The following is a 26,051-nucleotide window of genomic DNA, read 5'->3' as shown; positions in this document are numbered from 1 at the left end:
TAGGGCCGATTGCATTTCATGTTTACATGTGGTCTTGTGTAGCCTATATTTCTCGGTAGGGTAATAACTTGTTGAACCTTTTCTGCCAGCTGGTCACGGTTATGTGAATTCACACAAACTTGGTCTTTCTTGGTTTCGATGGGGCTTTAACAGCTTTGGCCTTGCTGGTAGCAGCCTGGTGCAGACTGAATGCAGCCTTTTAAGTGACGGAGGGGCTGTAATTTGAGAGTAGCACAGAGGTATTATTAGCCAAAAACCGAAGCGCGGCACTTGAGACTTCCAGATGTTGCGTTTGAGGCACCAGACTAAAGCCGGGAGTACAACTGCTGAAACAAACTTTCATACATCGCCTTCGTGCTCGCCGACAGTGATGGGAGTTGGCAGGCTCCGTTAAAGGACGCGAGGTGGAAAACAACTTACGCCACTTCATCTGCTCGGACCCAGAAGAATATCAGAGAGGGTTGCGAGAAAGTTTCAACCAACTGCGCACTTTGGACTTTAAAACTAACTGAAATGTTTGTGGTTTTCTGCCGGTTTGGGATTTAATAGACAACCGGGCTCATATTTTTTCGAATACATCATTTTTAAACTTATTTATTTCCTATTTGTGAGTATATTTGGGACAAGTGGGCATCATGGCTGTTTTTCACTTGCTCCTCTTTGCCGGGTTATCACTGTCGGTGTATGGAGGCTTTTACCAGGGACCTTTACATCCGGAGATGTCTAATGGTACTTTCCATCATTATTTCGTGCCGGACGGCGACTACGAGGACAACGACGACCCGGAGAAGTGCCAGATGCTTTTTAAAATGAAAGACGAGCGAAAGTGCAGCCTCGGCGAGGACCAGGACGCCGTCATACGGGATGATTTCACTATCATCAAGAGGCAGATCGAGGACTCTGCCAGGGTGCTGGAGGGGATCGGGAAAAGCATCTCGTACGACCTGGACGGAGAGGACAGCTACGGGAAGTATTTGCGGAGGGAGACAACCCAGATAAACGAGGCGTTTACAAACTCGGAGAAATCTCTGCTGGAGCTCGAGGTGAAATTCAAACAGAGCCAGGAGAGTGAGCTGAAGGAGGAGCACCGGCTCAATGACGACTTTCTTAACATGATAGTGCACACGCGGGACGTCCTGAAGGAGACGTTGGACATTTCTCTGGGCCTGAAGGACAAGCACGAGCTCCTGTCTTTGATCATCCGCAGCCACGGCACGAGACTGAGCAGACTGAAGAACGAGTACCTCAAGTTCTGAGTGAAAATAGTCCCTAATCATCTCATTAATGCAGCACCACATTTTTCTTTTATTATTATTATTGTTGTTATTATTATTATAATAGTTGCGCTTGACCAAGAGACAGAGGCAGAGAGAAAATTACATACCAGGGGCATAAAGCCAGAGCATAAAGGATCAGTTCTCCTGAACTAACAAATATTTTCCTCACTAAAATGTTCTGTAGATGAAGATAATTTTGGGTGCGTGTGCCCCGTTTATTTGTATTTGTATTTTTAACATATCTCTAAAGATTTCAAGCCAACAAATTAATAAATAAAAAAAATTTAAAAAGTGCAATATCATAATTGGCATTGCAAAATCTCAGGGAGGAAACAAATGTGTTTTAGGGGGGAACTTTGACTCTTTTTTTTTTTCTTTTTCTGTTTTTTTTTTATGTTGGCTTCATATTCCAATTAAGTCGGTTCGAAACTAAAAACGCAGTATGGGGGACATTAACTTGGCACTGCATACACTGCAGTAATGGTAGAATTTCTTTTTGAAGGAATATAAAAAAAAGAACCTACCCTAACCTAAAATGTAGCTATCTCCATTTGTAAGGTACAGATAGAGTTAATCTGTTCTTCTTATTATTATTTTAGAAAAAGTCTTTTGGACTGTCTCTGGCATAGTAAAGCTTTTGTTAAAATAAACAAGAAATATGAGTAGGAAACAATCTTTAAATATTCATATGAAAAAAGGAACAATCTTTTTCATCTTATGCAACATAATCCAACAATACTGTGATACCATTTCTGGGGGCGGGGGGACAGTTAAGACATTCCTAAATTTGGTCTATTTCTCTCAGAATCATCCAAATACCAAACAAATCAAAGTGCTTCATCCAACTGATGTAAAAACATGATGTAAAAAAATTCCAGTAACACAATCCAGGTTTAGTTAAAGCATCCAGATATTAATAGGATAAACAGCATGGTGACAATTCTGTGTGCACTGTTGTACTTTGATAACTTTGTATACTCTATCCTTACAATACAAAATGTTAGTAGAATATCTAAAATGATTCAATATGAAGTAATATTTTACAGTAGATAATACATCGCCTTAATGTTACTCCAATACTGTCTCTCTGCAAGTGAGTGTACCAGAAATGTCTCTTTTTGTCTTTTTATTGGTTAGTGATCTGCGTTTACCTGTCACGGCTTTCTGCATGTGTGTATGTGTGGGGTTATGCGTGTGAAACAATGGCTTTGTATAGGAGTCAGCCAATCACAAGAGTGACAAAAGGAAAAATCCTTTTTCAAAACACAGGTCTTAGTTTGAGTTTTCCAACACTCGTTCGGTTCTCTCTCAGAGTGAGTTTTGGAGCAGAATCCTTACCCTGCGCTCAATGCCATCTATTTGGTTTGACTTTGACACCAAAATTTAAATAGATTAGCAGCAACATTACAAGGTTATGTGTTTATGTCGCTCTTAGTTTGTGCTTCAGACGAGTGTTTCTGGCAAAACCAAAAATAATGTTTACATATGTATCTGATGTATGTTTTTGTTTATAGGCTAGCAGACTTTGCACAATTCTTTGCTGTCGCGATGCTAAAGGTTGTGACATGGTTAAAAATGCAAAGCCTCCTGTAGTCTTTGAAAATGTACAGTGTTTTTAGAGGTAAGTAAATACTGTGAGTGCCAATATCTTTATTACTGAACATCTATTATGTATTCATTGTTTATATAAATAGAGCAGCAAAAAAAAATCTATTCTTGTATATCTTTAAGATATGTGGCCAGATGTAATACTTTGATGGATAAGACTGCAGGCAGCACTAGTAGACTTCTGTGTCAAATACTAATCTGTAAAACAACATACTTAATGGATTGCGTCGAGTCTTCTTAAATAAAGAAGTTGTGTTTGAAGTACAGTGTTGCTGCAACAGCTGGTCCTTTGAGCACTGGGTCCCTCCCATTGTTGTTGTTTTCTTCTAGTAGTTACTGACATGAAAGTGAGCTTACACCATTCATTATGTCACAGGGGATCCCCATGGATCCCCATCCAGGAGGTCCTGAGAGTTTGTGGTGTTTAGCACACCCCACAATGTTGCTGTAGCAGTATAACAATGGGGGAATGCACAATATATTGCCACGTGCTTCAAAACAAAGTTGCCTTCCATGTTTGCTTTACAAGGTTTTGAAGTCTGCTGTGAATTATACACACAGGCAATGCCCCCTAATTATGGATGCTTTGAAGGAAGAAGCTGCTTGCTGGCATTTACAAGAAACAGACATGTAAGGATGTTGTGTAGCTGGTGTTTTAAGCAGTGTGGTGGACCTTACAGACAACTTTGTTTGTTCCTGAGTTCTATTTCAGTAAGCTGAAAATCTTTTTTTCCCTTTGGCCCTTTAAGACCACACATAAGGTTGAATAAAGAGGGTGAGGCTTTGAGTTGGAGAAACTGAGAAATCATGAGTCAATAATATTGATTCAAAACCATATTTAAAAGTGCCAGCTTGTGCGCATTATGTAACACTGGAAAGTACAGCTTTACTTGCAGATACTTTGAGTCGACCGATTAGGATGAAGCCAACATTAAAAAGAAGACACAGTATAGGCCCAGCAGCAAACATAAAAGCTGGGAACACTATAGTTTACACTGTGTTTCCACAAGAGGGTAAAAACTTTGGTTTTTTTTAGCTAAAGTAAAATGATTATTAGCAGCATGCAGAGCAAAAAAAGACACTGACACTGAATCCTTGTTCTCTAAAGCCACTGACCCCAACCATTGACAGGCTACGTCAGGGTTTCCAGCAGGTTTTCCTGCTTTCCCCAATGTGTACATGCAAAATAGATTGAAAAAGCCAAACTTTTAAATTCCAATTATAAAAGTAAATATCTGCAGTGATTCATGAAACCTGGGAAGCAAGCTACCAGAAGTATTTGTTAGCTTAAAATTAGGTAGCTAAAAAGATAGCTCAGCTGAATGTTGTGAATTAAATCACTATCTAAAAGTACCAAATCGATAGCTAAAATTAATGGATAACTGATGGAAAATATGCTGCTGAATATCAGATAAATTGTTAGTTAGGAAAATAATAAAACATTTCTAGCCAAATTTATTTTAACCAAATAGTTAACTTTAAATATCAATGAATTAAGAATCCACATTGTTGATGCAAAATTAATAAGGACATTAAGTTATGTCTAACCAGTGTTCTGTTTCCAAATGTTATATATGAATACCAGGTTTACTCAAATGAGCCAAACACAGGCTGCTCAAATGTATGGAAAGGATTTTCTTCTTTCAGTTGCACTTTTAGGGGTTGCCACAGTGAATCATCTGCCTCCATCTCACCTTGTCGCTAGCATCTTCTTCTGTCACAGCAACCATCTGCAAGTCCTCCTGCACTACATCCATGAATCTTCTCTATTGTAGTAGTTCAATCAAATTAACACACTAAACCACGAAGAGTTTTATCAATAAACAGGGAAGTGAAGCTCATCTGACAGGCATGTGTGAGTATGCACACCAAAAAGGCTAGGAATCACTCAGTGGCCAAGTTAGTAGGTACACTTTGTTAGTACCAGATTGGACCCCTTTTGCCTTCAGAACTGTTTAAATTCTTCGTGTAACAGATTCACAAATGTGCTGTAATCATTCCTCTGAGATTCTGGTTCTTATTCAAATGACACCCTCACACAGTTACAGCTTACATCAACAATACAAATGTCCTGTTGCACCACATCCAAAAGGTGCTTTATTAGACCAAGATCTTGTGACTGTAGAGGCCATTTGAGCACACTGAACTCACTGTCATGTTCAAGAAACCAGTTTGATCTGGGCTTTGTGACATGGTGCATTATCCTGCTGGAAGCAGCCATCAGAAGATCGATACACCGAGCCCATAAAGGAATGAACATGGTCAGCAAATGCTGTGTGCCAAGAAATATCCCCTACGCCATTACAGCAGCAGCAGCATCCTGAACCATAATACAAGTTAGAATAGATCCAGGCTTTCATGGTGTTTTACAGCAAATCCTGACCCCTCATCCAAATCACAACAGAAATCAAGCCTCATCAGACCAAGTAATGCTTTTCCAGTCGTCTAAAGGAGTGGCACGCAGTGTGGTCTTCTGGTGCTGTAACCCATTTGCTTCAGGGTTTTGTATTAAAGATGCTCTTCTGCTTCTGTTCTGTTTTTAACAAGTGGTTATTTGAGTTACTGCTCCCTCCCTATTAGCTCAAAGCAAGCTGGTCATTCTCTGATCTCTGGTACTAACAAGGCATTTCTTCACCAGCAATTGGTGCATTCTGGATATTTTTTCTGTTCCAGGCCATTTTCTGTAAACCATAGAAATGGTTGCACAGCAAAATCCCAGCAGATCAGCAGTTTCTGAAATATTTAGACTAGCCAGTCTGGCACTATCAACCACATCACATTCAAAGTAATTTAAATCACCTTTCTTTCGCATGCTGAGGCTCGGTTTGAACTTTAGCATGTAGTGTTGATGCCACGTAATTGGCTGACTACATGTTCCTTTAATGAGTAAATGAACAGGTGTACCTAACAAAGTGGCTAGTGAGTGATAGCAGAGCTGCTTTAACTACCATTCTTACTGGTAAGTCATCATTTCACCTTTGGTTTTATATGAATTGCAGTGTTACATAATGAACAGTGTTCAGCTGTGGCTGGGCACTTTGTCCATTTGGTTCAATCATTTCAGAAACATTGTGAGACAGATTTAACAGCATATGTAACACAGAGAGTATACTTGAACCAGTTGCACAAAGTCCAGTGCCTTTGGGTGACTGAGTAGAAATTATCTCTTACCCTTTGAAACGCACATCTATTAAACTGTAAACTAGGTGACCATGTGTCTGACAATGTGTCTCTTCCTGGGTTAATCATTTCAAAATGATGCTTTTCAAAATAAAACTCTGGCATTAGCAGGTGCCACTTGGATTAAAACTTACACTCCTCCGCTGCTGTGTGCTGGTCATCCTCATCTGAAACCTACAAAGAAGGCATCAAAACTGAGGGGAAAAGGTATGAATGGACACAAAAGTTCTGTGCGTTATCCACTCATGTCTTTATCACTTTTACAGTTTTCAATATGCGTTTTTGTTTGTTTGTTTTTTTGATTACTTCCCAACCATTGGTCTAAAAGAAAAAAGTAGCAAGTGGACACACTTTCAAAGCTGAAAGAAACAGTTTATATTCGGACCTTCATTCCAGATAAATGTAAAAGATTTATTGATATCAGAATGATAAATATTTGATCTAGTGCCTCCACTGGCATCCTCAAAAGCACAGAGACATATAAACTTAGAATTTATGTAATTTCTATGGACATTTATAGGCTCTGGGGATTGGCTGTCATCCATTCACTTTTCTCTAGACTGAAGTATAAATACATAACAGATATTGGATGGCTTCCCATCAACTTTTGTACTCATTTTTTTACTCCTCAGGAGACTTTGGGGATTACAGGACTTTTTTCTTATGTGCTGCCATCAAGCTAACATGGTTCAGACTGAAATTTGTTGACAAGCAGTAGAAGCAGATGAGATTTATGAAAGGAAATGTGTTGTAATTTTTCAGCAGAATTTGATTTACAGCAGTCATTTTTAGGGTCCTTCATACTGTAAAGTGCAGGCCTGGTATCTGCCTAATCGTAGCACAATATAATCAACACTTTGTTTATAACCGTTAAGGTTCTGTATGAAGCCCACTGAACTGTGTTATTTATTTTATTTAATTTTTTTGGGAAATGAAAAAATATACCTCAGTGAGGCACCATGAAAAATGTCTGAACCTTATTGTGTTGACTGTCACGTCTATTTCAATTATAACCAATACCACATTTAAATAGCAGAAGCTGACCCACAGTGCTTTAAAGACAGGCACATTCTCATTCCAGGTCTCCAAAAAAAACCCGTTTTAAAATACATGAAAAGCTGAAAGTGAAAGGTCTAAATGCTGGTGCAGATCTGCCTCATTTACTTTAAAATGGGGGATTGTGGCACTGGCCATTTTTCTTCAAGTGCTCCTTTAAGTTTCGTTCCCAAGCAACACTGTTCCCAGCATTTGTCTCAAACCAATGAGCTTTAGGCAGAGAGGGCATATTTCGCACATATTGGCTTCCTATTAAATCCAGAATCAAATTTGAACTCTTATCACATACAAGGCCCCGTTTTATCATATCACCTCAATAGAGCACTTCGCTTCCAGAGTTCTGGTTTACTTGTGGGTACCTAGGATACATAATAGCAGAATGGGAGGCAGAGCTTGAAGTGCACTGAGTGTTTCTTCTTTACTCACCTTTTTCATTGACTGTGTGTTTATACACCACTCTACATTTAATCATCAGTTGTTATTATACCCAGGCATCTCTTCCACGGCATGTCTTTTGTCCTGTCTTTCTTCCCTCACCCTCAGTCGGTCATACCAGATGTCTTCCCCTCCCTGAGCCTGGTTCTGTGGAGGTTTCTTCCTATTAAAAGGGAGTTTTTCCTTCCCAATGTTGCCAAAGTGTTCGTTCATACGGAGTTGCCTGACTGTTGGAGTTTTTTCTGTGTTATTATAGGGTCTTTATCTTTTAATATTTGACTGCAGGGTAAACACAGATATAATTAATAACTTTTATTACGGCTCTTTGTATGTTAGCTAACTGGATTGAATGCGGTACACAAAACAAATAGGACTGTAATTCATTTTCGTAATTACACCTGCGGATAACGTGCAACGATAACCTAGTGGACCTCCAAAACGCGCACATGTTTGCCCCTAACCACCCAAAGGCGCTTATCACACTGAAACTGTGACCCACCTACTATTAGAATTAAAATAACGGTGTTAGATTAACTGGTAGCTGTGTAGCGTGTGTCTGCTGTACTTTCCCACTACTGTTTCTAAAAACACATCCACCCTGTCCTTATCAGATTGTATCGTGGCTGTATTATGGCTGGGATAAGAAAGTAGAGCAAAGTTTACGCGCGTGTAGTGATTGTGTCTTCCTGTTCAATACTGCCGCCGATCAACCTTTCACCTACTTTCTCTGGCACGCTGACACCCGGCGGTTGTGTTGTGACGTCCGCAGTGCTCGTGGGAACAACACACCGACCGTCATCTAATTGATCCAGGTAAATTCTGTTGATGGCGAAAAGGCGGACTTTTTTTTCTTCTTCCTGCCACTTTAATACACAAACTTGACACAGGAGTCCTGCTGGGTAAGCGGCTCCACTGTTTAGTCTCGCTATTAGCTTTGAAGCTGAATTCAGGATGTCGTTGTACCGGATGAACGAGTGCGTTGACAGAAACTAGCCTGCTAACAGTCGAGGGTTAGCTCGTTCTTCAAACACAGCGGCTACCGGCTAAATGCTGTCATTTTAGACCTTACGGAGTTAGACCGAGGATAAGTCACTCTGTCAGTAGCTGTTCACCAACTCATTTCTGATTCAGTCAATGTATGTTGTATGCTTGTCAAAACCAGCTGTCAGTGCCACAGCCCTGATCAACAACAGTAGAATCGGGAAGCTTGAAGTCAGCAGTATTAAAGAAATAGAAGCTAATCTCGCACTGAGTTATATATAAATAAACTGTAACAAAACAAGCACCCACAGCTGTCAAATGAGGGGGGTACGAATCAAAGGGCTAAACCTAACCCTGTTCAGCACAGACAGTTACACCCCCGAAATGTTTTACAGCTATTGTTTGAATCTGTGAAAGTGGAATGATGCATTAGTTAGTTGGGTGGCAAAATTACCCAGCTGTCTTTTATTTTTTTAAAGCGCATTCCGAACATTTCACACTTATAAGTTCCTAACTGTGAGTTTGCTGTCTCCAGTCGGTTTTTTGTGGTTGGTGGTCAGACATTAGAGGTGGGCGGATCAGGCCAAATATCGATTGTATCGATACCAAAGCTGGTATTGGTATCAGATTGATACTAACACAATAGGATTGATACTTTGTTTCCATCCAAGTTCAGCATGTAACCCACTGAATTGTCATTGTCTAAATCATTTTTTAAATGAAAAATGTCTAAACCATGTTGTCTGTTTTGTTTATAGCCTATAACACGTTTAAACAACAGAAGCTGACCCAGAGTGCTTTAAAGACAGTCTAAACCCAAATTTAAAATACATGAAAAGCTGAAAGCTCAAATCAAATCACAATCAAATCACTTTTTATTGTCACATCACATGTGCAGGCACACTGGCACAGCACATGCGAGTGAAATTCTTGTGTGCGAGCCCCACAAGCAACAGAGATGTGCAAACACAACAACACAAACGAGCAAAATACAAGAATGGCCAACCTGAAACTAATAAATATATGTACAATATATAATAGTGTATGCATTTCTGGATGTGTATACTAAATATTTTCCTACGTGTGTGTGTGTGTGTGTGTGTGTGTGTGTGTGTGTATACACATTTTTACAAATTAAATAGTAAAAAAATAAAATAAAATAATAATAATAATAATAATAATAATAATAATAAAATTGTTTATCTCATAAATCATAACGAGCTGCTCTCCCCTACATAAACTGGCTTTATAGCTTAACGGTATCTGTATTGTATCGGCACACCACCGATGAAACGGTGAAGGTTAATATGTGAATATAATCATCATATTCAATTTCAGATTGCTAATGTGTCTTGTGCATGCAAACTGTTCAGCATTTCGGTCAAAAGAAAAATTGTGTGGTTTCTAAACTGCAGCTTTGTCTTATCAACACAGTCAGCAGAGTGTAGCATAGCAACAAACCACATTTCCAAAAGCTGCATGGAAACGAGAAAAAAAAATCTTGCTTTTTAATATTGTCTAAAGTCACTAACTTTTTCTCTGCAGAGTGTTAGCCCTTTCCAATCTGGCGATAAAGCTGCCGGGGGCAAAACCCTTCAGAAATGTGGATGAGCACTGTTGCACGTTCAGCCCTGCCTGCTCTGCAGAGGAGCACCTCTCTGACCCGCCAGGCTCTGAGGGCTTGTCGTAGGCTGGGGCCAACCGCTGCTCCTCTACCTCCTTGCCTGATTTCATTACATCTTCGTTGGCGGCACACACTGGAGTCAGCCTCCCTTCCTGCCTCTCGCCACCTAGTGAGGCATGTCCGAGCTCTGGACGATGACAGGCAGATGGAGGTGGAGTGGGAGGATGGAGGCCACAGTCTGTACCCATTCACCTGGCTGAGAGACAACTGCCAGTGTCCACTGTGTACCCTGCAATCTGCTCAAGCCCGAACGCTCTTGCTGGCCGATCTCGATATTCACACAGGAGTAGATGTTGTGGAGGTCACCAATGACAACAAGGTGGGCTGCTGCCAAACTTGGCTTGTGGTTTTCAGAGTTCCACACAGACACACAAGATGGATGTTTTATGTTTAGAGAAAAGGATGAAAGTTAAAATTATGACTCAAGTTGGCTGCGAGTGGATTTCCAGAGCTACTCTCTGGTTCAACAGTAATTTCTCTCCAGTCATGTAGTTGTACTTGCACATTATTTTGAAATACCACTTCTTTTGCGCTCCTTATAACTTTCACCTGTAAGATCAACAGCAGATGAGTTGGTCCTCTTTTAAGTTAATCAGTATCCAAAATAATATCCAAAAGCTCACTTAAACTCAAGGATGAACTGATTAGATTTTGGTGGTCAAAGGTCACTGGTGTTATCTCACAATTTCTTTCTTTCTTTATTTTTTGGCCATAGCGTAAGATCTTTTCACCAAATATCAAACAGGATAAAAGGTCAACTTAACTGATATTATAATGTTCTGCACGTTCTTGCCCATTATTCAGAACATTAACTCGGAAACGGAAGGAGGAGATGTGATTAGATTTCAGGTTGGTGTGATACTTAATGTTAAGTTCCTTTAGCCTTTACTGCATACATCATGAGTCAGCACAGATGTGCATGAAAGCTGCACCTTGGCTAGTTTGCTGGGCGTACAGGCACTAGGCAGGGATTCTAATTTTGACTGTTCTTTAGGGGAAAAAGTGGTGTCACCTTAGGCCCTGGAAAATATATAGTGATTACTTGCTTTTATCTGATGTTTTCAGGCCAAACAAATAAGTAAACATGAATTCAGCAGAAGAACTGATATTTCAAATGTTTTACAAAGATTCAAACATGACATCTCCACAACTCTATTCTCGTTGCTCTGCTTTAAGCAGTTTGTTTGGGTGCGCTTGTGTCGTTGTCGTGTTTAAAATTTTAAATGCATCTCATTATACTTGGTTGTCATGAAACTTGTTCCAGTTCGGGAATGACATTTACACTTTGCTTATTGTTACTGAGAAACTGCCTGGTGATGAACTGAGGAGGTCGATGAGGTCAGACAGTCTAATTTTGGCGCATTCAGCCTGACCTTTAAGTCCTCCAAAGAAATCTCCCCAGTGAACTGTGTCCTTCAGAGGATCCAGGCCCTGAAGTAGGACACGGCTATAAACAGATTCCTTTGACGTGACAGCACTGCCAAGCTACCGTGTGCATCCTGTTTCCTGTGCCAAGATATACTGGATAGCCATTATGCATTATAGCAAACACGCGTCTTTAAAAATACCAAAAGGTTTGAGGACGTGGTTGGATTGGCTAAAAGCCTCCACAGGTATTTGGAAAGATAAATAAACATGGATTGTTCATTTGACACAAACTTTACTTCAGTTGATTAGCAATCACTACAAAATATTAGGTGAACACTTAAAAAGAAAAAGAGCACTTTGACAAACCAGTTCAATAAGCTTTCATCTCTCCACAGGTCTCCATCGTATGGTCCGACCAGCACATCAGTGTCTTTGATGCAGAGTGGCTGAAGAAACGCTGCTTCTCTCCTGCTGCCCGACAGGCAATGCAGGAAGAGCTTTTCCTCAATAGTGAGTCCAGCTTTCATAATTTTCACTCAATTTAAAGTCTGTACTTTTAGGATGTCATGTACTTGATAGGAGCAGCGGCCTCGCCCTCTATCCAGGATTTCCTGTGCCGAGCTGTGCTGTGATCTTTTGAATTGCATGCGTTTCATCATGGGCTAAGCTTTGTCACCTGAAAGAAGGTAGAAGGTATTATCAGATTGCAACAGTGTGTGCCAAAAATCTTTCCACCAAGAGAATGTTTTATGTACATTTGGGGAGTTTCATTTAATATCTCTGCTTTAGTTTGTGATGTTCTTGTAAAGTAGAATTTACTCTTATTTTTGATCTTCTACTGTATTGTATTTACTTATGTGGAGTTTAACTGAGAAGGCCACAAAATGAAACCATTAAATTGGTGACAAAAAGGGCTGCCGTTATTGGGGCTGCTGTAGTCTTAAACCAGTGATTACTTTCTAATTATTGTTGATGTAATGGTAAAATAGATTATCTTTAAAGGGGGCCATAAATCACGCCGCAGCTGTCTCAAAATTAACAGGATGAACAAACACTGTCATGAATAACTGCATTTTCAAAGCAGTATCTGAAAACGGCAATTTATCAGCTTGCCGAGCAGCAGGTGTTACCAGCTTGCACGTAAACGGTAAAGCAGCAAGTCCAACGAAGCTCGTCACGGATCACATTTTCCATACTGTGACCACAGAACCTCATATTTCACATTAGATGCGACTCACAGTCCGAACGGGAAGAATAGAAGTTAAGTGCAGCCGGTTTTATTTCAGCACACGGTGATTCATTTGACTTCTTTTTTTTCTTTTTTTTGTCCAACACAGAAAAGTTCAGTCAGCGATGAGTTCGTATCAAACTCTGAGTAATGCATTCACAGTAATTTACTGCAAAATACAAGATGATTTAATTTTCATCTTTCAACGCAGGCACGTTGGAAGTGGGTAATTATGTATCCTCCTGTGTGGACGGTGTAAATGAAACATTTTCTGCTTTAGCGCTGTTGGACATAAACGGAGTAATTTCTGTAGGCCTATTCCACTGTGTCACAATTATATTCGGAAGCTGTTTGTGCGTATCCCTGTAGTCTGTTAATGAGACTGTCAAGGTTGCTCAGTTGAAATAAATTTCTTGCTGGGATTACTGTAGAGTTAGAACAATTGCAGACTGGTATTTCATACTTCATGTAGTTGTTGTTTTTGTTCCATCGTCGCTTTTTAGTTTAAAGTGTTTTCCAATCAGTTGTATCTGACAATAGTGTGTCTGAACTAGACAGGTTTATCTGCAGGGAAATATATGAATGAATGTGTAGTAGAAAATGTAATAGCACTTGGCATGCGACGTGAATACAGTCACTGTGAGCGCCGCTTGACTGTGTAGCTGCTAAAATGAAAATTCGTGTAAATTCCGAGCTTTTCCCAGGGAACAAAAAGATGCCCCCGATTTAAACTCGTCTTTGCAAACATTGTTTGTTTTTTTTCGCTTTGTAACATTACAATACTTTTTTTTTAAAAGACTAGAAGAAAACTCATTTTACAGTACATTTACAATGGCCCAGGACGCTTTACAGTCTGCCAGACAAGCAGAGGAGAAAGTTCAGCTGTGGAACAAGGTAGCAGCACTTCAGTGGAGCGGGGGATGGACTGTAGTTGGTTTGTGTACACACACGTGGTCCTGAAGGATCCACAGGGCTGAGCGGCTCCTGCTCTGTTCCAGACTGATTAAGGGTCTGTACGTGTGTGTCTTGTGTTGCAGAACTCCTCTATTCATGTGGAGGTGTAAGTAGATCGCCCTCATAGCAATTTACAGACAGTCATTTTGTTGTTTAGGGTTTTTTTTTTTTTCAGAAGCGCTCAGCTCAGAGCCAGGAGCGCTCCTGGAAGGCGCTGCTAAGATCATGCATCAAAACACAATAAAAGATGACGTACACACACACACACACGCACTCACTGGGTTTAATTATTTCCTCCTGAGCGCCAGCATGAAATTCCTCGAACTGAAAAATACCGGAAAGGTCTACATTCTCAAAAGATGGATGATGCACAGCGTTCACCTCTGAGGTTTTTTTCTCGTATTCTCACTCACTTACTTGTTTGTGGCTAAAGTGAAGCCCACCGTTTGAATTTCTGTGTGCTTTTTCATGCAGCGCTCCTCGATTTTACAGGCCCAAGTGGGCTTGTGAAAGCGAAAGTGTAGCACACTTGAGACGCAGTGAGGTCAATGTGATAATTTGAGCTTTGGGGTTTTTATTCATCATGTTTTAAAACTTCACTTTTTGTCTAAAGTAGGGCTTTTTTCTTGCTTTCTTTTACTATTTGTGCCTTTCAAATCACAAGTGTGTAGCTCACCAGAAAGCTATTGGTGAAATGCTATTAGACATCAATCGGGGACAGTTATTCAGTGATACAGATGAGTATCACTGATAAATGCCTTTTTTGCCTTTTGTTTTGTCTACAGCAGGGACAAAGTGCTTAACCATGTGTCGCACTGCATCCGCCATATTTCACAGGGAATGTTGTATGCATCGGATCGTGAGCCTTTCCAAGCCTCCTCCGTACTTTTCCCTTCTCCTTGTTCTGGTACAGACTGATCTGTCTCATCTGTCCAAAGAATGCTGTTCCAGAGCTGGGCTGACTTTTGGTTTTAAACAGAATTCCTTGGCTGATTTCGATAAAATTTTATCTTTACGATGGAAATGACTCTGTGATCATCTACCAGTGCTGTTTTTGTTGTGGAAGTCCAGGTGAGTCTGCACGTTAAGCCCGTATTCTTCATAACTTTACCTGGAAAAAATAAAATAACAAAGATTGTGTCAGTTCCAAAAATGTATAAACTTAAATATATTAGATAGGTCTGTAATATGTCAGAATTTCAAATTTATTATCCTGATAAATACACTCAGTAAAAATCTAAGCTAATGTGAAACGCTGTAAGGAAGTGGGCTGTGTTTAAGAGGAAAAAAAAAAAGCTGACGTCAGTGTAACCGAGTCTCACGCAGACCCCTGTCTGTCTGTACCATATGGAAAATGAATTCAGACTGAGGGTCAAGAACACAGCAGCATGTTCTTAGCAAATACAAGCTCACCGTTGTATTTCCTTCCTTTCAGAACAAACGAATCCCTGAGCCTGCAGATAACGTGCGACCACAGATTTAAACTCACGCTGCTCGGTTTCTGCGAGTGGGGATTTCTTATAAACTCCACTGTACCTTTTTATTTTAAACTGTTGTGGTTCTTACTGCCTTATATGCTTTCATGTTTTACTGCATTTGTGCAGAAATTGTTTGATTACTTGATATTTAAAAAGAACTTATCTAAAATTGAGATTTGATATAATGACCAAGAGTCCACCGCGAGTTAAAAAAGCTTTGATGTGTGACGTGGATCTATGAACGTCAGTGCTTTCTTGTTGTTCGATCCACTGCTTTCCCAATCAGGATTATTCCTCGAGCAAAGCCTGGACAGGAAGTACCAACTGGATTTGAGATTTTATGCTTTATTGCAGCATTACAAGTTTAAATGAGTGTTGTTAGTTCAAGTCTGTTGCGTTAGAAATGCTGCTGTAAATAAACATAGCTGTGAAATCATTCCTGCTCATACATATTAGAAAATATTACAGCAGATGTGTTGGCATGCGCAGACACTGAGCTCAACGCACAGTCGGCACGGAATGACGCATTTAATAGACTTAGCTATTCTGTGTGGATCGAGTATTTACATCTCCTTTGTAGATATGTTCGGGACTTTTGGAATACACTCATGCCATTATCTTGCTGGCACTATGAACCCTTTACATCGTTTAAAGGAGAGTGACGATGTCGCAGTGCTCTCGGGAACACTAAAAGCATATGTCACTCACATCCTTATCTGCAATGAGTCTTCCTTTCATAATAAATCTGTCAGTGATTTACTTAAAGCCTGCCAGATGCTTTCAGTATTTGAGCCATGTAATCATCTCGGGCCTCCCACTTGGAGCTTGTCATGTTTATTTAGCCGGGGTTGATTTCATGACTAATTTTATGTCACTGGTATTTAAAAGGCAGAAATGAAACAGGTTAAGTGGGTAAAAATAAGCCTGAATACGTGGCTTTGAGCTTTTTTCCTCACACTTATCCACCACTTCACATATGTAGTCTCTTCTTTTTCTAAATTGCAGTTATGAGTATTCTCTAATTTAGCCAACTGTTCATCCTCAACTGGGGCATAATGGCATGTCATTACTCTTGTAACAAGTTGAGTCTTTAAATGCGATTTCGCAGAATATCAGGATCAGGTTTTATTAGTAAAAGCGCACTTTCTTCTTTGAAGCACATCCATTCACATTCAGAGTGATTTTGAATATCAAAACAGTGCTTCACTGATAGATGGCAAAGTCACAACAAAAGATTTATGCCTGTGTTTACAGTAATCGTTGGTCCCCTGGTTTATTGTTAATCATATTTCATAAAAGAGCAGGGTTTATTTTACAATCATTTTGCAATTTTTCTTCAGTTGCACAGTGTTTTCTTTCCATAGTCATAGCTCCTTCAACACATGCATCACTCAATACTCCTGCTGTTGATCAGTTTAGATAAAAATGAAACACAAAGTGTGTTTAAAATCTGAAGCAATACATGAAGTAGTATACTGGACTTTTTTTTAATTTTGAAAAAGGTTTCTTTTCGCTTTTACAGCTGTCCTTTCTCTGGCCTGCCAAAAAAACGTCCTAGTAACTTATCACAGCCAAAAAAGTATTTCTGCTGTCAAAAGTCTGACAAAAGCTGACCTAAACAGAAAAAGGGGGAAATATTTCCCTACAGTACGTACTGCACCAGACTGACTCTTTCATAGTACTTGCTAATACATTTTAAAAACATCCACAGAGATACTCCCTAACAGACTTGAAAACCTGTAATGTCGTCTTGTCAAATTGAAATCCGTTGCTGCTCGATTTTGTACCGATTCCACTAACTAGAGAATTCCAGGCTAAAATGAAACTGTCCAAAGGTATCAGGGAAATGATCATTTTCGCATCAGTGCAGCCATAAAGTCCAGAAGTTCAGGTTCAGTTTCTCTTTCTGGGAGATACATTGATAAAAATGTCTAAATATATGCAGTTTGCACACATGTGTTGGCACCCATGTCCTGTACACAGATACATGTTTTGTTTTGTTTTTTCGATCAACCTGGTTGCCTTTTTCAGTTATCCTTTTCCCTTCTAAAGAGAAAATGTGTCAGTTTTCTTTGCTCTCCGTAGCATTAAAAATGTATTTTTTGCCCTAATTTCCTGCTTTTAATATTTACATTATAAATCAATTAGCATTCCATTTGAATTGGACATATATCGTAAACGTACTGACTGACTGGTGGATTTTTCTTCATTAAGTCTGCTGATGGATTTCATAGCAGCTGATTTGTCAGTTCCCAGTTTCAATGATGTTTTTCCCCTTTGCCATCTGGTCTGAGTTTAGCCTTCTGTGTCATCAGTCGACCGAGCGGCTTCCCTGGAAACAGCCGTGGAAGTCCAACAGCGGAAAAACACGTACGTTCTTCCAAACTGGATCATCACTTCACACGCCGTTTACAGTTTCAGCACAACCAACTTTCCAAACACATGCGCTCTGTCTTGAGGGGTTTAGCACTTCAGACTTGTCAGAAATACGATTGGTTCACCAAGCCTTTCATATATCAGGTGTCTCTTTCAAGCGACCTCAAAATTGGCCCCCTTTCAACAGATTTCACCATTTTTCACCCGCAACACAGTTTATTTCTCACGGTGTATTCCTATAATTCCTCACGGATCAGTTATATTTGGGTTAAATCCCTTTTCTTTGTCATCTCATTTGAAATTTCAACACCTTTGCATCAGACTCCACGGGAAGCTTAATGACTATAATGATTGGATTTTTCATTTCTTTGGCAAGGCGGACGTCCCGCTTGGCACTTGAAATAATGCTGAAAGAGTTGCGTATAAGTTTCCAAAAAAAGACATGATTTTGACAAACTAGCACAGTGTTCAGTTGAGTTTCGGGAAACTAAATTTGCAGATGGAGAAAGTTTGGATTAGCGTGCGGAGGGGACTGCTGCTCCTCGGTGAGAAAACACTGCTCACACTGTGTCTTCCAAAGTGGTAATGCACAAGTTGGCTGCTCCGTAATCCGCGTCTGTTTCATTAATAAAGGTGTGTTTGTTGCACTAGTGGAAAGGTGGCGTGATGGTCTTGCAGTGCCATTGATAAACGCACACTCCGGTACATATGCTAGGAAAATGCAAATGTGCTTGGTAATTGTTGAGTAGAATATGACTGCACATTTCTTTCCAGGTGTCTTCTTAGAAAAGGATTATATTGGAACATTAAATAGTTTAAAACATTGATAAAAGCCAGTAGTGACCGTTTCTGCTCTTTCTTCTTTACATGAAAAGCTTCTTTTAGTCCTTCGTAGAGAGACAAAGCAAAATCTATTGGGACAAAAAAACTAAAACAAAACTGATTTGACTGATTGTAGATCTTTAACCAATAAGAGTACAAAGGATCCCACCATAGTTTATATTGATGCACCACTAAAATCAAATAAAAAGTACAGATAGCGGGGTCATTTTTCCACTTTAAAAAAAAACAAAAACAAAGGAGATTGCATATATTCAGTAAAACTTCTAAAATCTGCTTTCAGTATAAACAGCAGTTTGCTGATCTGAGCTCTGTGATAAAACTTAACCAAGTCAAAACAAAAGCTCTGGATAACTGCAGTGATTCAAGTAGAGCTTTGAAGGCGCTCCCAGTTGCAGAGGAGAGCGACCCTGGGCCTGCGAGCTTAAATCACACAGCCCAGCGAGAGCAGAGCCAAACTGCCATGAGCTGCCTGACGACCACGGGAACCACGGCTTCAGGTTTCCTCATCTGGAAAAGCCACTGTAGCAGACCAGGACTGGGGGGGTGGGGGCACAGTGGAGGGGATTATGCACATATCTTGTCAGGCTGTCGGAGGGTGTCCCTTCAAGCACATGGCAGCACAGTCCTGTGTGTGAAACCCACAGTGATTTTACACAAATGAACACAGTGCAGACTCGAGGCTGCCTCAGTTTGACACTGCTCTGCTCTGTTTTATTATTTTTTTCTTTTGCATACTGATATTTAAAAAACACACACATGCTAATTCTGACACCAGACCACCGGTAACCACAGCTGGAAACTATGCAAAAGAGAGTGATGGTTCTTATTGCCTGTGTGGATGCTTTTCCAAAAGAATACTCAAAAAAAAATTGGTGATTAAGAGCTTTGAGTGGTTTGTACTTACAGGACAAGAATATTGTGTACTGGACTTGATCTGCCCAGGTTTACTGCTGCAGGACACTGAGCTTGTGTTCACTTCATTAATAGAACTACAGCATTGACTTCACTAAGATTTGATTTTGGTCACCCCCACCTCCTACAAATCTGTCTCTTTAGCTACCAGCACTCCTCAGTGTTCACCAGCATCTTGGCAGCTGTGTTTTTTAACTGTTAAGTGCAGAGCAGGTAGAAAAAAACTTGGTGCTTTATTGCCAAAAACCCACTTCCAGCTGCTTGGGAAAACAAGCTACGAGAGCAGTGAAAAGGAGAGGCTCCAATAAGCTGAGGCAAGCTGACAACTGAAAATTGTCTGACATCGTTCATATTCACATGCTGCTTTTAATCCATTGTTGATGCAGAGAAGCAGCTTTAAATCAAAGAATATCTTTTGAATAGAACTGCACTGTGAGTGTAACAGCAGCTGCAGAGAAACAGGTTAGCAAAAGCTGTTCGGGTGAAAAGAAAACTTATTTTGTTTCATAATGTGTGATCAGTGTGACGGGGGAAGATCCTCCTTTATGATTCCTCCCAGGCAAGATTTGTGATTAGCCTTGCCAGTTAAAAACAAGCTAATGTTAGGTGCTGATTACTTGATTAGAAAGCAGATACTCTGCAAAGTTCTCGTCTTTTGTTCAACCCAGCAGCCACGCTGTGAATTCCCCTGATAGCGGCGAACGTGATGCGTTTCCACAATGAGATCGGAGCTGAACTAGAGCCAGGACTGCTCAGCTGATGTATACGCACACTGCAGCTAATGCTGTAGCCCCTTTGTCACGAGTGACACCCTAAACTGCAGAGCTGAAACGCCGCAATGCCTGTACAAGACAGTTCCAGTTTCACAAGAGTAATTGTAACACTGGGGCTTGACCTTTGCCCCAGTTTCTCGTTCCCCATCTCTGTTGCCCACCGCCCTCTTGACAAGTTTTAACAAGCAGCAGGTTCCTGACCCTTTGAATTGTGCAGCCAGAAACTGATTGTTTGTGACAACAGCCTGGAGGGAGGTCTGCAAGTCACGATCGCTGTGTTTCTGACTGATGCTGCATCTCTGCCTCAGCGGCTCTGAAACTCCGCATCACCAGTTAAAGTCTTTTTGTCATACCTCTAAATCTTTGTGGCCTTCAGAGCAAACAGTCGCATTTTGTTTTGCGGTTTGAAACACTTTAGATGATGATAAATTATGCATTAGGTTCAGCGCGCTCGCCCTGTGTGTCCATCTCCTGCAAGCCTTAGCCTTGTAATCTGCTTATGATGCAGCCATTTGGAAAGTTGTTTGGAAGTCGGTGGACAAAGGAAAAAAAGACACGAAAAGGAGCCACAAACATCAGACAGGTACAAAATCTCCTCAGTTTAAACCTTCCTCTTCCTCCTCCCCCCACAAATGCACTTAGCAGCTGTTTCGTTGGAAGTCACTGGAGGGAGGCTCCACGGAAAAAGAAGTCGAGCCAGTTGGGTGGAGAGCAGTGAGAGGATTTTGGGGGGGTTTTCTCCACACTTCTGTCTGTCTGATGGAGACGTGCTGATTTTTCTCAGCAAGCTATTCTTCTTCAAGCGCACACACGATGGCATGCAGTGGAGATCTGCAGCGTTTCTAGATTTAATTGGAACTAATAAGCAGGGGGCAGTAATGGACTTTAAATGAATTGTTTCCTTTTTTGCAATAAAACAAACATCACATCAGTCATACTGTTAGCTGCTACTTAATATTGTTGTTGTTTTTTAAACAAAGGAAATCCAACTACTCATTGTGTTTCATTTGATAATAAAAAGTGTTTGTGGTCATATTTCCATGTTGACTTGATTTCATTCACCTGCAGCATATACCAGGATGAGAAGAGGATTGGGGAGGGGGGGGGGGGTTTGGAAGGTCAAATGTGTGCTGATGGAAAGTCTGAGAGAGCAGACGTGCCCTATATCTGATTGCAGCTGAAGTCAACAGGCTCAGATTAATTCTTTGAATTTTTACGCCTTTTATTGGAGGAGGGCGGCGGCGGAGGAGAAGAGCTCGGAGGAAAGAAGTGAGATGACTTGCAGGGATTGGTTCAACCACCTGAGGATCCACCTTGGGGGGCACGCAGCTCGGAACGTTTTGTGGTGTGGGCCCTTGCCACCCAGTTTATTGGCTTGACCTCCTTCAGAGAGTGCAAAGATCTCCAGATATCTACAGGTTATATAAAACTGTCTGTGCAACCTGCAGTCTCTCAGTCAGCTAGAAGCCAACTCGGGTTTATACCAGCACGCTGACAAAGAAGGACAAAACAAGAGTGTAACATCTGATAAAATGCTTTGCTGCAGAGCACTCCTGCCCTCGCTGTACAGCATTTGTTTGTGTAACGGAGCCGTTATGGCACAGAGGCTGTTGCTTTAGAATGCTTTGTGTTCTTGTGTCGCACAACCAGCTTTAATTCTTGACAGACAGAAACCAGAAATAAACACGTACATAAGAAGTGAACTTTCTGCCGTGTCCGCTTCCTCGTTTCAGGGCGTTATTATTGGGACTCGACACTGCGCATTCCCTCAGCAGACTTTGACGAAGTCCTCCGTGACGATAAGGCCGCGCTCACTTGGCTCCTGGCCCTGCGTCGTGTTGGCATGGTCTACCTGAAGGGGGCTCCTGCAGAGCAGGGCCAAGTGGCCAGACTGGCTGAGAGGATTGGCTATCTCAGGCTGACATTTTACGGGTAAGACTCTGTGATCTTCCTCCATTTTTGCTCCAGTGATCCTCAGCCAAGCCATTGTTTAATAATCTGACTCCCCTCTAAATCCCGAGCTGTTGAATTTTCCACCGATCATATATTAGCTGGAGCAGAGCCCCGGAGTGTTATTAGTAAGAATTTAAATACAAAAGACCCTTAAAAAAATGCATGTCTTTTTCCAGTGAATCAGAAAGAGCTCGATATTGTGCTGAAAGAAGGGCTCAGATTCTGACTTTGGTACATTAACGAAATATGTCTGGGGCCTGGATCTCCTCCATGCCTGCTTCATGCCCTGGGGGACGGGGTTATGGCTCTCTACATCCTCTTGCAGACCATTACATGTGGAAACCATTTGAATACAAGCGTGCTGATCCACACAGGTGTGCACACACGGGTGTGTTCACTGTTCGTAGACTTAAATTACACCTTTCTTTGCTGCTACTTCAAAGCACATTGTGCGCTGTCTGTCCTGCGTGCTGCACAACAACATTGAATATTTAGTATTTACTGCTGTTTACACTTAGCTAGATTAATGCGATGGTGTTGTGTTTAGTATGTTGCTTTGGTTTTTTTTTTGCTTGTTTTCTATTCTTTCTCTCTCAACAGGTGATCCAGGAGATTTTTTTCCCTTTCTCACTGTCCCTCTCCCCTTCTTTTCCTCCCTCTCCCTTTCCTATCCCTCACTCATGTCTGTCCCGTCTGTAGCAACTGAAAATAAAATAAAATAAATAATAAAAACAAAGGTCAATCAAATGGACCAATACAGCAATGCCACGATGATCCATTTGGCAAAGTAAATCCATTGGGTATCCTTGTTGGTCTTCAGACAACAATTCTGACGGCTAAAGAACCAAATGGGACAGGCAAAAAAACGAAATATGTCCAATAGTGAATAATCCATAGCTTTGATTCATTTCGGTTTCATGGAGGAGCTTAGCGAACGGCCGTCGGGGCCCCTTTCACCACACCAGAGTTCATCATTTTGACTTATTGCTGTGCTGATTACTTGAGGACAGAGACGGGGAAAACAACCTAAAAGCATTCCAGCTTTTTTTTTTTTTTTTTTAAGCCAGAGGAATTACCTGGTGCACTCAGTCAGAACAGAGGTTTGGAGCGTAAAGCTTTGCCTCTGCCAGCAGATGAGCTCATGCCACTGGAAGTAAAAGAGTCTGCAGACTAAAGCTGAAGGCCTGCCATCACAGAAACGAGACAGTTTTACGACCCCCGCATCATCCGAACGAGACATGCAAACAGAACATGGAAGATAACTTTACCTCATTAGTGCTCGACTCTTGCTGCATCTCAATGAAGTGCCTGCTTAAGAGGCCACAGGCTGAGCATTCCTGTGAAGCTGCCTGCTTTCCCCCCTCAGGGAACCCTCCGAACTTCATCTGATCTCGTCCTTTTTCCTCCACGCGGCCTAATTGTCGCCGCTGATCTTCTAAAGCTAAAGTTAAATAATTAAAGTGGAGTATATTAATGAATGTTATCTTTGTCCTCAGGCACACATGGCAGGTCCAGGACAAACCCATGGCAAACAATGTAGCCTACACTTCAGGAAAGCTCAGTCTGCATACAGACTACCCGGCGTTACACTTTGCACCTGGAGTGAGTAAAATCTTACTTGTACGCTCTGTTTGGAAGATGAAATAACAGCAGACCGATATGGTATCGCTCCTGAGTTATGGCTGCGTTCGGCTTTTACGTTGTCAGAGTTGTAAAACGAGCATTTGTGGAGCATGTGTGTGTGTCTGTGTCGGGCTGGCGTAGGTGCAGTTTCTACATTGCATCAACCAGGCTAAGGAAGGAGGGGAGAGCGAAGTGGTGGACGGCTTCCACATGGCTGAGCAGCTGCAGAGAGAAGACCCAGAGGCCTTCCAGACGCTCACCTCGCTGCGCGTGGACTTCACCGACACCGGGACAGATTACTGCGACTTCATGCTGCAGTCCAAGAACTGCATCATTGAGTAAGTGGAGATGATCAGGCAGATCATCAGTTTGTGCTTTCTTTGAGGTTTTTTCCCCGGCACACACACACATTTACTCATTTTATATAAAGCAGAGATTCAGACTTTTAGAGAAACTACACAGTGACATTTCTGTACACTTATATACGCTTAGGTGTGTATTTTTGTCATTTGAAATGGGACACTGCCATCTGCTGTTCACAGTGATTATGTTCACACATGAGCTGTGCAGATCATAAGAGCGTAGCTTCGTATTAATTGTATGCTAATTAGATGTTCAGTCACATGTGTCTGTTCAAGTGTAACTGAAAAAAGCTGGATTTATGTCAAATTAGTCAATGTGCGGTAACTACTGTCACAATGATAAGGTGGGAGTAGAGAGCAAAGATGAATGAGTAGAAAAATGATCTGCAGTGAATTTCATAATCAGTTGCTGGAGTTACATCTAAGATATTAAACTGACTAATTCAATTTAGTTGTGCTGTTAGACTCAGTGAATTGGTAGTGAGTTGCATGCTTCCTTAATACATGACTAAAATGCCTAATCATGAAATGCTTTCTAATTCATTCTTGTGGAGCATCTAATGGACTGGTTGTCTCATCTCTAAAAGTCCCGATTCACTTTAGTTTGACTTTGAGCTTTGTCCTCTCGGTGCAGCGTCGACGCAGACGGGCAAGTCGTGAAGATCAACTACAATAACGCCACCCGAGACTCGGTGCTGGACCTGCCCGTACATCAGGTCCAACCCTTCTACAGAGCACTGAAGGCCTACGTGGACATCATGAACCGACCGGAGAACGTGGTCACCTATAGGATGGAGCCAGGTCAGCGTGCACCTCTTTCCATTAAAAATGAGAAGAATATGTGTGTGTAAAAGGCCCCCATCCATGCTCCTGTATACCAAACAGTGTGTGTTAGTGGAAGAACGAAATGAAAATAAGTGAGAGGTGCGAGGAAAGAGAGTGCAAATAAAATGGATGCAGAGAGGGAGGTGGGCGCAGTCTGCAGGATAATGCTTGTGTTAAACAGAAAACGAACTGTGACGGCGATGGGCAACGACAGCTTTGTCCTCGTCAGGGTCGCGATGACATGTGACGTGTCAGTGCCGCTGCTGCAGAGAAAAGCAAACGACCAGAGTGTAATGCAACACCCTCTGAAAAAACAGTGTGCTAAGAGTCTGCAGCATCGGGTAGCGGAGATGAACTTATTTAAAGGACTTCAGAGTGGGGCTCGAAGGCACAGTGGTGTTAGCAGAGAGGCAGTTTTTTGACAGCATTCCTCAGGCTTCCATCCTGATGACCTGACTTTAAAGCTGCTTTTGTCTTGTGCTGAATTTTGCCCACAGCACAATGAGACTTTGGCTCATGCTGTTTGATGTGGTAGTGCCAGCTTTGGGAAGTTAGGACTGTCGTCCAGCGGTTTCCGAGACTGCGATGTCAGAGGTTTCAGATTTTATTTGAAGCATAATGACGCCTGTGAGCTATTATAAGCTGTTCTGCAGCCAACTCTGACCTCTCTGAACGAGGTGGGGCAAATAAGAAAATGAAAGTCTGTGCTGAAGTAAATCTAGGATCAATGACGTGCCCCACAGCTTCACATCTGATCTCTGGTGGTGGTTCTATTTCAGGTGACATCGTAACCTTTGATAACTGGCGTCTGCTTCACGGCCGAAAGAGCTACATCAGCAGGGTGGAGAGGCTCCGGCACCTCGAGGGTTGTTACCTGGACTGGGACGAAGTCATGTCCCGTCTCCGGATTCTCCGCAAGGCAGTCCACGAGGACTTGTGAGCTCCAGACGTACGGCCATGTTGAAATAAGTAGCTTTAGATCCTTTGGAGAAGAAGTCAAGCTGAACGTATGTTTTAAAAATGCTGAGAGGGCAGAGTGCAAACGTGTTGACCTACCAGGCAACAGGTCAAGAGCTGAATTGCTGCCTCTGTAATCAAACTGTTAAACTATAAATGTTTGTTTATATATATATAT

General features: G+C 41.4%; 2 protein-coding genes and 1 long non-coding RNA gene across 5 annotated transcripts; 2 read left to right on the top strand and 1 right to left on the bottom strand.

Annotated features, from left to right (window-relative positions):
• Positions 1-210: 210 nt before the first annotated feature.
• On the top strand, positions 211-3,149 carry fibinb (fin bud initiation factor b). The gene has a single exon (XM_085460051.1). The coding sequence runs from the start codon at positions 636-638 to the stop codon at positions 1,254-1,256; it is 621 nt and encodes a 206-aa protein (XP_085316177.1). The 5' UTR covers positions 211-635; the 3' UTR covers positions 1,257-3,149.
• Positions 3,150-6,188: 3,039 nt separating this feature from the next.
• On the top strand, positions 6,189-26,051 carry bbox1 (butyrobetaine (gamma), 2-oxoglutarate dioxygenase (gamma-butyrobetaine hydroxylase) 1). 3 transcript variants are annotated; one of them, XM_085460030.1, is made up of 8 exons: positions 6,189-6,272; positions 10,083-10,540; positions 11,985-12,099; positions 21,887-22,085; positions 23,603-23,708; positions 23,871-24,067; positions 24,726-24,892; positions 25,696-26,051. In XM_085460030.1, the coding sequence occupies exons 2-8, from the start codon at positions 10,139-10,141 to the stop codon at positions 25,854-25,856; spliced, it is 1,347 nt and encodes a 448-aa protein (XP_085316156.1). In that variant the 5' UTR covers positions 6,189-6,272; positions 10,083-10,138; the 3' UTR covers positions 25,857-26,051. The 3 variants fall into 3 exon arrangements, with proteins under 3 accessions (XP_085316156.1, XP_085316139.1, XP_085316147.1); XM_085460013.1 differs by lacking the exon at positions 6,189-6,272 and adding an exon at positions 8,190-8,368; XM_085460021.1 differs by lacking the exon at positions 6,189-6,272 and adding an exon at positions 8,377-8,455.
• On the bottom strand, positions 12,033-14,880 carry LOC146719068 (uncharacterized). The gene is made up of 2 exons (XR_014920946.1): positions 14,815-14,880; positions 12,033-12,265 (listed from the first exon to the last, which is right to left on the bottom strand). It is a non-coding gene; the product is annotated as an uncharacterized LOC146719068 (long non-coding RNA).

The sequence above is a fragment of the Copadichromis virginalis genome, linkage group LG1, assembly GCF_057382275.1.
Source record: "Copadichromis virginalis isolate Kocher_CV1m ecotype Utaka linkage group LG1, C_Virginalis_male_GT1.1, whole genome shotgun sequence".
NCBI classification, from domain to species: Eukaryota; Metazoa; Chordata; class Actinopteri; order Cichliformes; family Cichlidae; genus Copadichromis; species Copadichromis virginalis.
This window is presented reverse-complemented; position numbering and strand designations above follow the sequence as displayed.